The sequence below is a fragment of the Lytechinus pictus genome, chromosome 14 (genome assembly GCF_037042905.1).
Source record: "Lytechinus pictus isolate F3 Inbred chromosome 14, Lp3.0, whole genome shotgun sequence".
Classification (NCBI taxonomy): Eukaryota; Metazoa; Echinodermata; class Echinoidea; order Temnopleuroida; family Toxopneustidae; genus Lytechinus; species Lytechinus pictus.
The window spans coordinates 28,275,352-28,287,413 of record NC_087258.1 but is presented as its reverse complement, the minus strand read 5'-3'; the positions used below and the strand labels follow the sequence as shown (position 1 = coordinate 28,287,413).

At 35.5% G+C, this 12,062-nt stretch overlaps 1 protein-coding gene across 3 annotated transcripts in view; it reads left to right on the top strand.

Moving 5' to 3' along the window:
- Positions 1–283: 283 nt before the first annotated feature.
- LOC129276373 (TELO2-interacting protein 1 homolog) overlaps positions 284–12,062 on the top strand; it is a 56,539-nt gene continuing 44,760 nt past the window's right edge. For 2 of the 3 annotated variants that reach the window (XM_064109415.1, XM_064109413.1), the window contains exons 1-6: positions 284–417; positions 2,206–2,281; positions 3,731–3,870; positions 6,758–6,870; positions 8,578–8,589; positions 9,644–9,903. In XM_064109415.1, the coding sequence (XP_063965485.1) occupies positions 312–417; positions 2,206–2,281; positions 3,731–3,870; positions 6,758–6,870; positions 8,578–8,589; positions 9,644–9,903 (707 nt within the window). In that variant the 5' untranslated portion in view covers positions 284–311. The remainder of the gene's footprint in view (positions 418–2,205; positions 2,282–3,730; positions 3,871–6,757; positions 6,871–8,577; positions 8,590–9,643; positions 9,904–12,062) is intronic. The other variant, XM_064109414.1, reaches the window with a different exon arrangement.

Genomic DNA, 12,062 nt, shown 5'->3' with positions numbered 1-12,062 from the left:
GTAAAGTATCAAGGAGTTTGATAGAACAACAAAATGTTTATTATTATTGCTATTACATGTATTATTATTAGAAGTAGTAGTATCATTATTATTATTATTATTATTATTAATGTTATTATTATTATTATTATTATTATTGTTATTATAATTATTATTGTTATTATTATTATTATTATTATTAATGTTATTATTATAATTATTATTATTGTTATTATTATAATTATTATTGTTATTATTATTATTTGAACTTGAGTGTTTGTGTTTGTTCTTTATCCAGGTCTAATGCAGTATGTGAAGCGGGTGTACTATGCATGCAATGTATTATAGAGAAGACAGCTCTGGACAATTGGGATATGTTCTCTGATATATTCACAGCACTATGTATTGCAATCAGCTCTAAGCAAGCTCATGGCCAAGGTAACAGTGATAATACATATGGTTTATATAGCACTCTTTCCATTTTAAAGGCACTTCAGATCAAATTAAAGGGGGGGGGGATTTCATACAAATCTCTTTTTATGACAGGCAACTTTTGGCTGCTTTATACTTCTTGCTATAACAACGGTACTTGTAGTAAGCGCTCGTAAGGACAAAGATCTACTGACTGTTGAAGATAGGGGATTGACAGGGGCAGCAAGGCAATTCATGAGATGGGTAATCAAGGTAATCGCCATGGGTTAATGCAAGACTTGTGCTAATAATTCAAAGTGGTTTTCAGTATTAGACACTTAGGCAAACAGTAACATCAATGTTAACACCACTGGCAATATTACTATGTATGGTGTTTACATTGTCTATTATGACCTGATATGATGCAAATAATGCATGCCCAGGATTCACCAGTGATGATTGCTTCATTCAAACCTTATCATTGTAATTCATACAACAAATATGAATATGACTCATCTACAGACATGTGATTTATTCTGGGGAGGGTAATTGCTCTACATTATTTTCTTAGTGAAAAAAAGGGGGAAAAGAAGAAAGAAATAAGGGTAAAGAAATAAAAGATATGGGTTATGTACATGTATTCCCCTATAGTTCAATTGGGAATAAAATTATGTCAAATTAAGTTTGTCTTGCCCCACTTTGTTGGATTCTGTTCAAACTCATTCATTGTATCATTATCAAACTGAAATTTATTGTTTAACACCAGACTTTTCATCATTATTTTGGGGGGGCGTCACCTGTGCCTGGGAGGTGAAAAGTGAACTGAATCAATATGACCGCAGGTTGCTCCTCCCGATATAACTGATTAGGGGAGTGCAGGTGGACCACTACCCCGGGTTTTCCCCCTACTCTTGTATGAATAATGCAGTGGGTTCTTAACATGCAAAGGTGGTGACTCTCCTCTATATGGGGCCTCCATTTAAAGGTCAAGTCCACCCCCAGTAAAATGTTGATTTGAATGAATAGAGAAAAATAAGACTAGCATAACGCTGAAAATTTCATCAAAATCGGATGAAAAATAAGAAAGTTATGACATTTCAAAGTTTTGCTTATTTTCACAAAACAGTGATATGCACAACTCGGTGACATGCAAATGAGACAGTCGATGATTTCCCTCACTATTTCTTTTGTTTTTTATTGTTTGAATTATACAATATTTCATTTTTTACAGATTTGACAATAAGGACCAACTTGACTGATTCATATAGTATTAAACAATGCAAATTCCACATGTTCATGGAGGAGATACCCGTTGTTTCACATGACAATGAGGAGAAATTCGAATATTTCATATTACATATAATAAAATAGAAAGTCAAAAAGGGGCCTAAGCTTTCGATCCTAGCAGAATCTTCGTCGGAGGCAAAATGACCAAATAATAAAATACAAAGAAATAGTGAGTGGATGACGTCATCAGTCTCCTCATTTGCATACCGACCAGGATGTGAATATAACTGATTTGTGAAATTAAGCGTAACTTTAAAATGTCATAACTCTCTTATTTCACATCCGATTTTGATGAAATTTTCAGCATTATGCTTGTTGGATTTTTCTCTTTTTATTCAAATCAACTTCTTGTTGGGTGGACTTGTCCTATAACAACCTATCCGATGGAACAGGGAAGAGACGTTAACACACAATGCAGGCTTCAGCCATCCGCCCATAGTGGACTCGAACCCACGACAGGCAGATGCTTTACTGACAACTTTGTCTCATGACTTGAAGTGATGAAACTTTTATTATTTTATTTTGTAGCCTCGGACTGTTCAGAGGAGTTTAAGCTATCCGTAGTCAAGGCATTGACAGCTATGCACAGATCTGCTAATCCATCGTGAGTAAGATCTTTTAGTTGGGCATGAATTTACAAAAAATTGAAACATGGAATAAATTTTTATCAGTGGTTTTGGCCATATATGTATTGAAGATACTCAATCGTGTTCAGTTTCCATACCCCTGCCAAACAAAGTTTGAAGGGGGTATATAGGAAATGTATGGGTGGTCAGTCGGTCAGTCGGTTGAAAATATTGCGCATCGAACTACTTCCTCAACTTTTAACCAATTTTCATGAAATTTTGAACATCCATTGGTCTTTGGGTAAATATGTGCTAGACGCATTTTTTGCATGTATTGTAAATTATGTTGCCATGGTAACAGTATATTATGACAAAAATGAGGTAAAAATATTGCGGATCAAACTTCTTTCTCAGTTTTTAACCGATTCTTATGTCATTTGGCACACACATTGGTCTTGATGTGAAAGACACATTTTTTGTGTGTTTGTCAGAAATCGTGTTGCCATGGTAGCAACATATATGACGAAAATTTGGTAAAAGCCTTTCGATTCAAAATACATCATCAGTTTTCCTCTAATTAACATTAAACTTTGCATACACATTGGTCTTGAGGTACAGATGTGCAAGACACATTTTTGCATAAATGTCCAAAATTGCATTGCCATGGTAACCACATATTACATCCTTTGGGTAAATATGTGCAAGACACATTTTTTGCATGTATTGGAAATTATGTTGCCATTGTATTGGTATATTATGACAAAAATGAGGTAAAAATATTGTGGTTCAAACTTCTTTCTCAGTTTTTAACCAATTCTCATGTCTGAGAGATGATGTGGAACGGTTTATTGTGGTGAAGGATTGAGTACAAGAAATAACTTGTTGTCTCACGATGTATCAAATGAATTTGGAAAGCGACGTTTCGCCTGCAAGCTGCTAGACTTCGTCAGGCAATGAGCAACTTGCTAAAGACTGGGAAGATTGATTACTCAATTCTCATGTCATCTGGCATACACATTGGTCTTGAGGTAAAGATGTGCAAGACACATTTTTGCATAACTGTCAGAAATAGCATTGCCATGGTAACCACATTTTACAGCCAAAAACCCTGGAGAATTCCTTGTTTATCAATCTTCCCCAGTCTTTAGCCAGTGCTCATGAGTTGGGACAAATATTCATCTTGGGGTAAAGACATGCAAAATTTATTTTCTAAATGTGTTCAAAACTGCATTACCATGGCAATGCCAAAGGGCAGGGGTATTAATCACCTTCAGTGATATTTCTAGATTTGATGGTCAAGTGTTTGAACTTCTTTGCTTGATTATTTCTATTGTCTTCATGTTTTAGAGTGTACATGTAGTATATTTATAATTGAGAAACTGAACAGATTGCAAAACATTCTGATTTATAAGGAGATAAGTTTATATGTTAATTACATGTATTATTAGTTTTTTTTTCTCTCTTTGAACTAACCTTTTGTTATATAGGATTATGTTACAACTAATGTCAGCGAAGTCTTTACCAATGTTAGGACATTGCATGTCTCTTCTCCTTAATCTATCCCAAGCTGAGAAAATGAAAGAACTTCAAGCTGCTGCTTTAAAATGTCTTACCAACTTTGTGCCAGGTAAAAATGACCATATTTCAACTAGGTTTACACATACATCTGAAAGTGAGGTAGTGACACCTCTTATGTAGTGTATATTTATAGTGTAGCATTGTAATTGTTTATTGATTGAAAATTCACATGATGTGCAGCCGGGGCTGAAATATACTGTCACAAGAACAGGGGTGGATCAAGGATTTGCAAATAGGGGATGGCCAAAAAAAATTCACCCATATTTTCCCCGATTGGCTTCTCAAAGTTGGTTTTGTTTGTTTCTTTGAAGGGGTGTCCTACAGACACTTTATAGCTTTATTCTGATAAAACAACATAAATATGTTAATCCCATAAGCCCCAAATAGTGCGAGCGAGGGAGCTAAATTTTTTGGAAAGTATGTGTATTTTGTCCCAAAATTGAACATTCTGGACAATGCTTGTGATCCTGACATGAAACTCGATAATTACTGCGAGGAGCAGAAATTATTCATAAATGTTTTGGCCTGATCTGAAAGGGACCTGTTACAAGGACAGTTTGCAGTTAGCCATGAAGATGATACATATTTTAACAATCAAATAATGGGAGCGGAAAATTTTTTGACATTCCATCCTAAAAAAATTGACCTTCTAAATACTTATTGTAATCATGAACAGGATACATATATAACTAAAAACAATTGATGCAAGTGCGAAGTGCGAGCGGAAATAAAAATGAGATTTCAGATCGAATAACGGGATGTCTATTTATATTTTGTGAATTATGAAAAGGATGTGTAATTCAGGGTATCTTCCTACATGTACATTACTAGTGCGAAGTCCAAGCAGAATTTTTTTTTATATTCTGATCTGAAACTGGATAATTTAAGCACGTTTTAAATAAGGAACAAGCCGCGAATCTCAAACATGCGTGTGCATGTTTGAGATTTAGACCTAGAATCTGGGCATTCTGAATCATTTTTTTTCATGAAAATCAACAATGCAAGTGCAAAGCGCAAGCTGAAAATATTTGGTATTGCGTTCTGAAAATTTCAAGCACTGTAAGAAAATTGTGAAGTGAATGTTGATCGCACTTCATAAATGATGAGAGCACGAAGCACGAGCTGATATTTTTTATACGCCCGTCCTAGACGGGACGTATAAAAGTATCACGCTCGGTGTCCGTCCGTCCATCTGTCCGTCCGTTAACTTTTCCTTGTAAACGTAATAACTTCCGTTTGACTTAATCTAGGCTCATATAATTTGGTGTGTAAGATACTAGCATGGATCCCAGGAAGCCTTCTGATTTTGAGGTCAAAAGGTCAAAGGTCAAGGTCTCTGACATGTTTTCATCTTACCCTTTTGCAGTCCTTGTAAACGCGGTAACTTCAGTTTAACTTAAGCTAGGCTCAAACAATTTGGTGTGTTTGATACTAGCATGGATCCCAGGAAGCCTGTGGACTTTAAGGTTAAAAGGTCAAAGGTCAAGGTCACACTGATGTGTTTTCTTTTTACCCTTCTTAAGTCCTTGTAAACGTGATTACTTTAGTTTAACTTAACCGAGGCTCATATAATTTGGTGAGTATGATACTAGCATGGATCCCAGTAAGCCTATTGATTTTGAGGTCAAAAGGTCAAGGTCACAGTGACATGTTTTCATCTTTCCTACTGAAGTCCTTGTAAATGCGATAATTTAGTTTAACTTAACCTAGGCTCTTATATTTTTTTGTGTATGATACTAGCATGGATTTTTAGGTCAAAAGGTCAAAGATCAAGTTGCCACCTTTCACTTTTCTTGCTTGACCAATAACTCCATTTTCTGCATTACAGGCGGGCATATGATGCTCGCCCTAGCAACAATCTTGTTTACAATCATTTTGACCCAGGACCGGGACATTCCAAGGACATTGTGTCATCATATAAAAATAATGACTATCTTCTATTCCTTTCCTTTAAAGCGTAAGATGAAACTTGTCGATATTCCATTCTAAAAAACGGGACAGTATAGTTATTAGGAGTAATTCTTGAAAATGTTATCTTATTTATTAATCTAATAAGCCTATTGAGAGCGCAAAATTTGTTGATGTTAAGGCATGAAAACTGGAAATTTTAAGCACTTGTAATTATGAATAGGATGCATGGTTCATATATTTTAAACAATTAATGCAAGTGCAAATTGCAAACTGAAATTTTTTATAAACTGTCATGAAAAGGGTATTTCAAGTAGTTTCTTATAGAATACATAACTTACCAATCAAAATGGGAATGTGGAGCGTTAGCTGATATGACTTGACAATCAGACCTGAAAAGAGATACTTTTAAAACTTTAAAGAATACACAAAGACAATATTAAGGTACTTGGCAAATCAAATTATGCGAACACTTAGCGCGAGCTAAAAAACATACATTTTACAGAGCACTGTTAAAAAAATGAATTTGTTAAACAAAATAATGAAAGTCTGATTTCCGCTGTTGACTTAAAAGCTTTTGATATCATAAGGTCCATATCAGTCTATTGAACAAAATATGTATTTCATCGAACAGGCAATGCGAGCGCGAGCGAAAAATTGACCAAAAGTGACATGAATTCAGGCCTCTACAAATATTTTTTTTCATGAAAAAAGTGATGAAAAAAACTGCTTGCCCAATTTTTAAAATAATTCTTTTGCTCTTAACATCCTCTCTGCATCCGTAAGTGGAGTGGGACCAAGCCTTAACAGTGATAACTTGGTGTATAATCATAATATCACAAGAAAGGGTCAACAGCGTAACATCAATCATACCTAACCTACAAGTAGCTTTATGAAACTCTCCTTGGTCACCAGGCGTGTATGATCATGAAATCATTTGTAAATAAATGAACAGCTTTATGAAACATCACCCTGATTTGATATCCAATAGTGTCTAATTCCTTATATCATTATTCTTATTTTTGAAGATGATGATAAATCATTGGTATACAGAGAAGCTTGTAAATCCTTTGCATCCTTCTTACCTGGTCTCTCAGTAGCCGTTAGCAGAGTGATATTAGACAATCCAAACCAAGTTCAGGTATGTGAAATGCAGCGCGGCGGATCAGACACATCATTTCATACCCCCTGCATTGATTGGCCCAAATTCACAAAGGTGGTTTTTAAAACCCTCGGTTGAACCCATGGTTTATGCAGATTTCCTGTATAAATTACACTTAATTTAGCGCGTATCTGTTGCTTGTATAAAAAATGTCCAATGCTGATGCGCGCTTTTGTCACAGTGGGCCAAATTGACGCCTGTTACCATGGTAAGATACGCAATTTTATTCATGAGTCCACTGTTTGAAGAGTGGACTCATGAATAAAGACAGTGGACTAATGAATAAAATAGCGTGGATAACCACGGCAACAGGCGTCAATTTGATGCACTGAGACAAAAGCGCGCATCAGCATTGGACATTTCTAAAAATACATGGTAAAATAAGCGTAATTTATACAGGTAATCTGCATAAACCATGGACTCAACCGTGGGTTTTCAAAAGTGCTTTTGCTAAAACCTACTCAGGATGAACATCCCTTTTAAGCAATGAAGTGTATGCATAAAGTGATGATGGGGGGGGGGGGCAGGTTAAGGTAGGCTTTGCAAGCTTGATAAATATTTTAATCTGGAGTGTTGAATTTTGTAGAGTCATGGTTAACAGGAAATCCAACCCAAATAAAAAGTTATTTTTAGAGGAAAAAGAAAATTTAGAAAGTAGATAGGTGAAAGTTTAAACAATATCAGACAAACAACAATAGAATTATGAATTTTTACAAGTTTAAAAAATTGGTAAGCACTTTCTCTATGGAGATTTCATATTGGCCGTATTGGTGATGTCATAGTGTTGTAAAGGCAAGGACTACTCTTCCATTTACTCAATACATGCAATGGATGAAAAGTAATGTTTTCATTTTACTTCATATCATATTTTTCTTTCATGATGACCCAAAACAATATCTGTGTTATATTTGATTACTGGCTCGGGTCAATAAGCCATAAGCCCCTAATAATTTGGGCTAAGAAAATAACTTGTGGGAGAGTTGCCCCTACCACTTGTCATAATTTACTTGCCCAGTTAGTTTGAAAGTTACATAGTCTAAGAAATCTCAATTTTTCAACAGCCCTAACTTTCTTATTGCTTGTCTGATTTCTTTCAAACTATCAATTTACTTGTATTATCCTCAAACAACATTTTGTGACCAACTTTGGATTTCCTTTAAAGGAGAACAGAAGAAGTTACTTTGTATAAGAGGTTTTGAGTTGAGAAGAATTGACAGGAGAAATAAATCTAAAAGATAAATATATTGTTTTGCTCATTGTTTTAGGAGAGCCAATGAAGACTGACACTCATTATTTTGTTTGCATCAGCATGACTAAAATTGCTGAAACCAAAAGTAAATGCTAGCCCAAGGCCTGAATGAAAAGGCATGTGTACGACCAAACTATTGTTAACAAAACATTTATTCTCTCAATTGCTCATTTAGGCCTACTTATTAAAACAAAATAAATTAGTAGAAAAGGTTAGACAAAATTCAGTTGCTACATGTATTTTGTATGCATTAGAATTATTGTGTGGTGTGTACTAAATAAGAAAATATCAAGTATTCCATTGTATAACAGATGACTTCCTTCATTTTTCTGAGGATGATATAGTAAAGATTTTGAAAATCAGAATATGTATATGATTCTATTTAAATTAGTTGCTGATGATATTGTAAACAACTATATTTATTTATATCATTCCAGAGTGTAACAGTGGTGAGTATTATAATATTTTCTTTAACTTCTTCTTTATATTCCCTCATCTTTATCTGTTATATTTCTTTTTCTTTGCACATCTTCCCTGGTCTTCTCAATTCATACAGACCATTTCCCTTTTCATCCTGATATTAATGTACATTTTATATTGTTATGTATTTTCCACTTGTTTTTAAGTATTCAACTGATATATAATTGTGTATCTAGTTGTACTTCTTTCATTTTTATATTGTCATGTTTGCAATGCGTTAATAAATAAATGAATAAATAGATACATTTTCAACTACATTGCGTTTCAAAAAAAAGTTTACACTTTGGAAAAGTCCTGACAATTGAAATGGTTGCAACATGGCGATAATTTTTTTTCACACATTTTCTTGAACTAAGGTCTCTTCTATTAGATGGAAGTATAATTATGGATATGATAGCAGACATGCCAACCATTCCCTTTTTAGAGTTTTCTTCCTCTTTATTGCTATGAATATGCCAATACTGACATTTAGTTTAAAAAAAATTCTGATCATGGAGTATGTATTATACACAATGCGCGACACTAGCGCCCGTCCGACGGTCGCAGACTGGTAAAAATCACTGTCTGTCTAGTAACATGTTGCATGAATAGAACAAGTAAATTCTTGCCAACAAGCACATGTTTAAAATGGTGAATTATCAAGTTTTCAAGTAGAGTCATTTCACGTTTTTTACCGATCTCACTATGAAAGGCTGGCGATTGGTATGTTGAGACAAATTTTTTAAAATAATCTTTTTGCAGTCCTTGTAAACGAGATAAAGCCCATAAATCCTCATGAAGCCCATAAATCTTCTATATTACATTGCTTCAAAGTTTTGTATGAATTACATTTACATTGACATGTGATGACACAAATTAAAGTATAGTTATGATATTTTTGCATTATTGGGGTTTCATATAGCACACATTGTATCTTATACTGTTCTGTACTAATCAATTTATTTGTGTGCATTAATTAATCAGAATCTATTCATCTGTTTGCTTTTTGTGTACATCTGAAATAACATTTTTTTTTTCACCCAGAATGCAATTGAATGCTGGTCCAAACATGTTGCCATGGTGATGGATGATAGATTCTTACCTCTTGAAAAAGACGAGAGAACTGAGGATGTATTAAATGATCAATCTCTACTAGTAACTAAGACACAGGATTGGATAAGTCAAACTACATCCAAACTAGACATTCTAATCTCAAAGATTGTTACCATGGTAACAAGTAGAAGCTGGAGAGTAAGGCTTGCTCTAGTAAAGTTTGCAGAAACCATCATCATCCAATCAAAGAGGTTAGTAAATGAGATCATTTAAATAATTGTAGTTAAAGGAATTTGATACCAAGAGCAATAATACTTACAACAAATGTATATTTCGGTAAAGGAAATAATCTGTTGTCTCACGATGCGGCAAACTGAAATTGCGACGTTTCGACTGCACCTGCTAGTCTTCGTCAGGCAATGAAGTGGACAATCGCTGCGCCTTTTATACCGTTAGCTGCGTGCCGTCTGTGCCGGAACCGCCGCGCTATGATTGGTCGGAGCAACCGACCGATCAGAAGCCGTGGATGGTGCGATCGCTGGGCGGCATGCGGACGTTGGGGAAATCCCGCCGGTTGCCGGCGAAGGGCGGTTCACCGATGAGTATTGGGCAGTCGTAGGGGGCGCATGCCGGCAAATGGTGGGAAGCCATTCCTCGGGGATGTCAATGCCGTTATCCCTGTTAACATTATTCGGATGCAGGTGGATTTGGATAGCCTCTTTAACACGCCGCGTGTACCAGTGCTTATCCCACGCTATGCAGCTTCCTCGTCCCAATTGGGTGGCGGCGTTAACACCAAATTGTAGTATTGTATCATTATATGAATGGTGTTTTTTGTGAATAATTATTTTATAGTAGTTTTCAAAGTCAGTACTGCTGCTATATTGAATTGCGTGATGCAGGTGAGACTGCCAGAGGCGTTCCACTTGTTATCAATACACTTGACTGATCCGATCATATGCCTCGACCATTCATGTGTAATAAAGAAGTGAAGAGGTGTTGTGGCTCAGTGGATAAGTCTCTGGACTTTGAACCACAAGGTCCGGGGTTTGAATCCCACCGCAGCACTTGCTTCCTTTGGCTTCCTACATTTGCCACTCTCCACCCAGGTGTGGTTAATGGATACCCGGTAGGAAGAAATTCCTTGAATGCTCGAGCTCCCAATCAGGATAGCCGTGCTTAAGCTGGGGTAATAGTATGCAGCGCTTAGAAACATTTGTATTAAGCACTATATAAATGTTGCATATTATCATTATTATTATTATTAAAGGTGGCCGGATATTGTTATTGCTATCGATACACCTTTCACACATTCTCTTATTTTTGTGATGATGTATTAAAGGAGAATGAAACTCTTGGAGCAAGTTAGCTTTTGTGAAAGCAGAAAAAATCTAAGAATAAGATCAACAAAAGTTTGAGTAAAATAGGATTAGCAATAGAAGAGTTATGAGCATTTGAATGTCGAGATCACTAATGCTATGGAGATCCTCCCATTGGCAATGCGACCAAGATCTATGATGTCACAGATGAACAACTCTCCCCTTTTGGACACTGAAAATATACCCCAAAACATCTCTTTTTGCTCATTCTAATCATATGACAAATGATTCATCAATGATATAATGTTGTGAAACCTCTGCACTTGTCCTCTCATAGGCGAACACCTCACCTTGTGATAGACTCTATAAAAGTGAGAATATAAGTGAATTAAGTACTAAAGTAATGAGGGAGTTGTACGCACTGAACTGGAAATACGTATTTCCAGTTCAGTGGTTGTACGTGTGTGACATCACAGATCTTGGTCGCATTGCCAATGGGAGGAACTACATGGCATTAGTGATCTCAATATTCAAATGCTCATAACTTTCTTATTATTTATTCAATCTTCCTCAAACTTTCAACAATATGTTTCTTTGATTTTTCTCTTTGATATGGATTCAGCTGGTTTCAAGGGTTTTATTCTCCTTTAATGACATGATCTGCGTGATGAACCAATTAGCGGTCTCCAAATCGCTGTTGGATACTGTCCGTTGAATGCAGTCAATGGGCAATTTGCCTGTAAGCGAAGTTGCATTTTTACTACATGTAGCACTGCGTTATGAAAACTTATATTTTGAACTAGTCGAGAAGAGGGCTGGTGGAATATAACTACTTTTGGTGGAAAAACTACTCATTCTGGAGGTGCTGAGTACTAATTTGTGTTTCAAAGGTTGGCAGCTCTAAGTGATTTACGTCATTTAATATTAACATACAAAATCAAACAGATAAAAAAATTCATAATGCATTAAACAAGTAATTTTGTTTTTGTTCCAGACATTGAGTGCTAGCAATTTTTTCTAGTGAGTGGGAAGTAGAATCTAGCTTTGAGTCTCATTATCTAATGATCGCAGATGCTATTTTTTTAACTTTG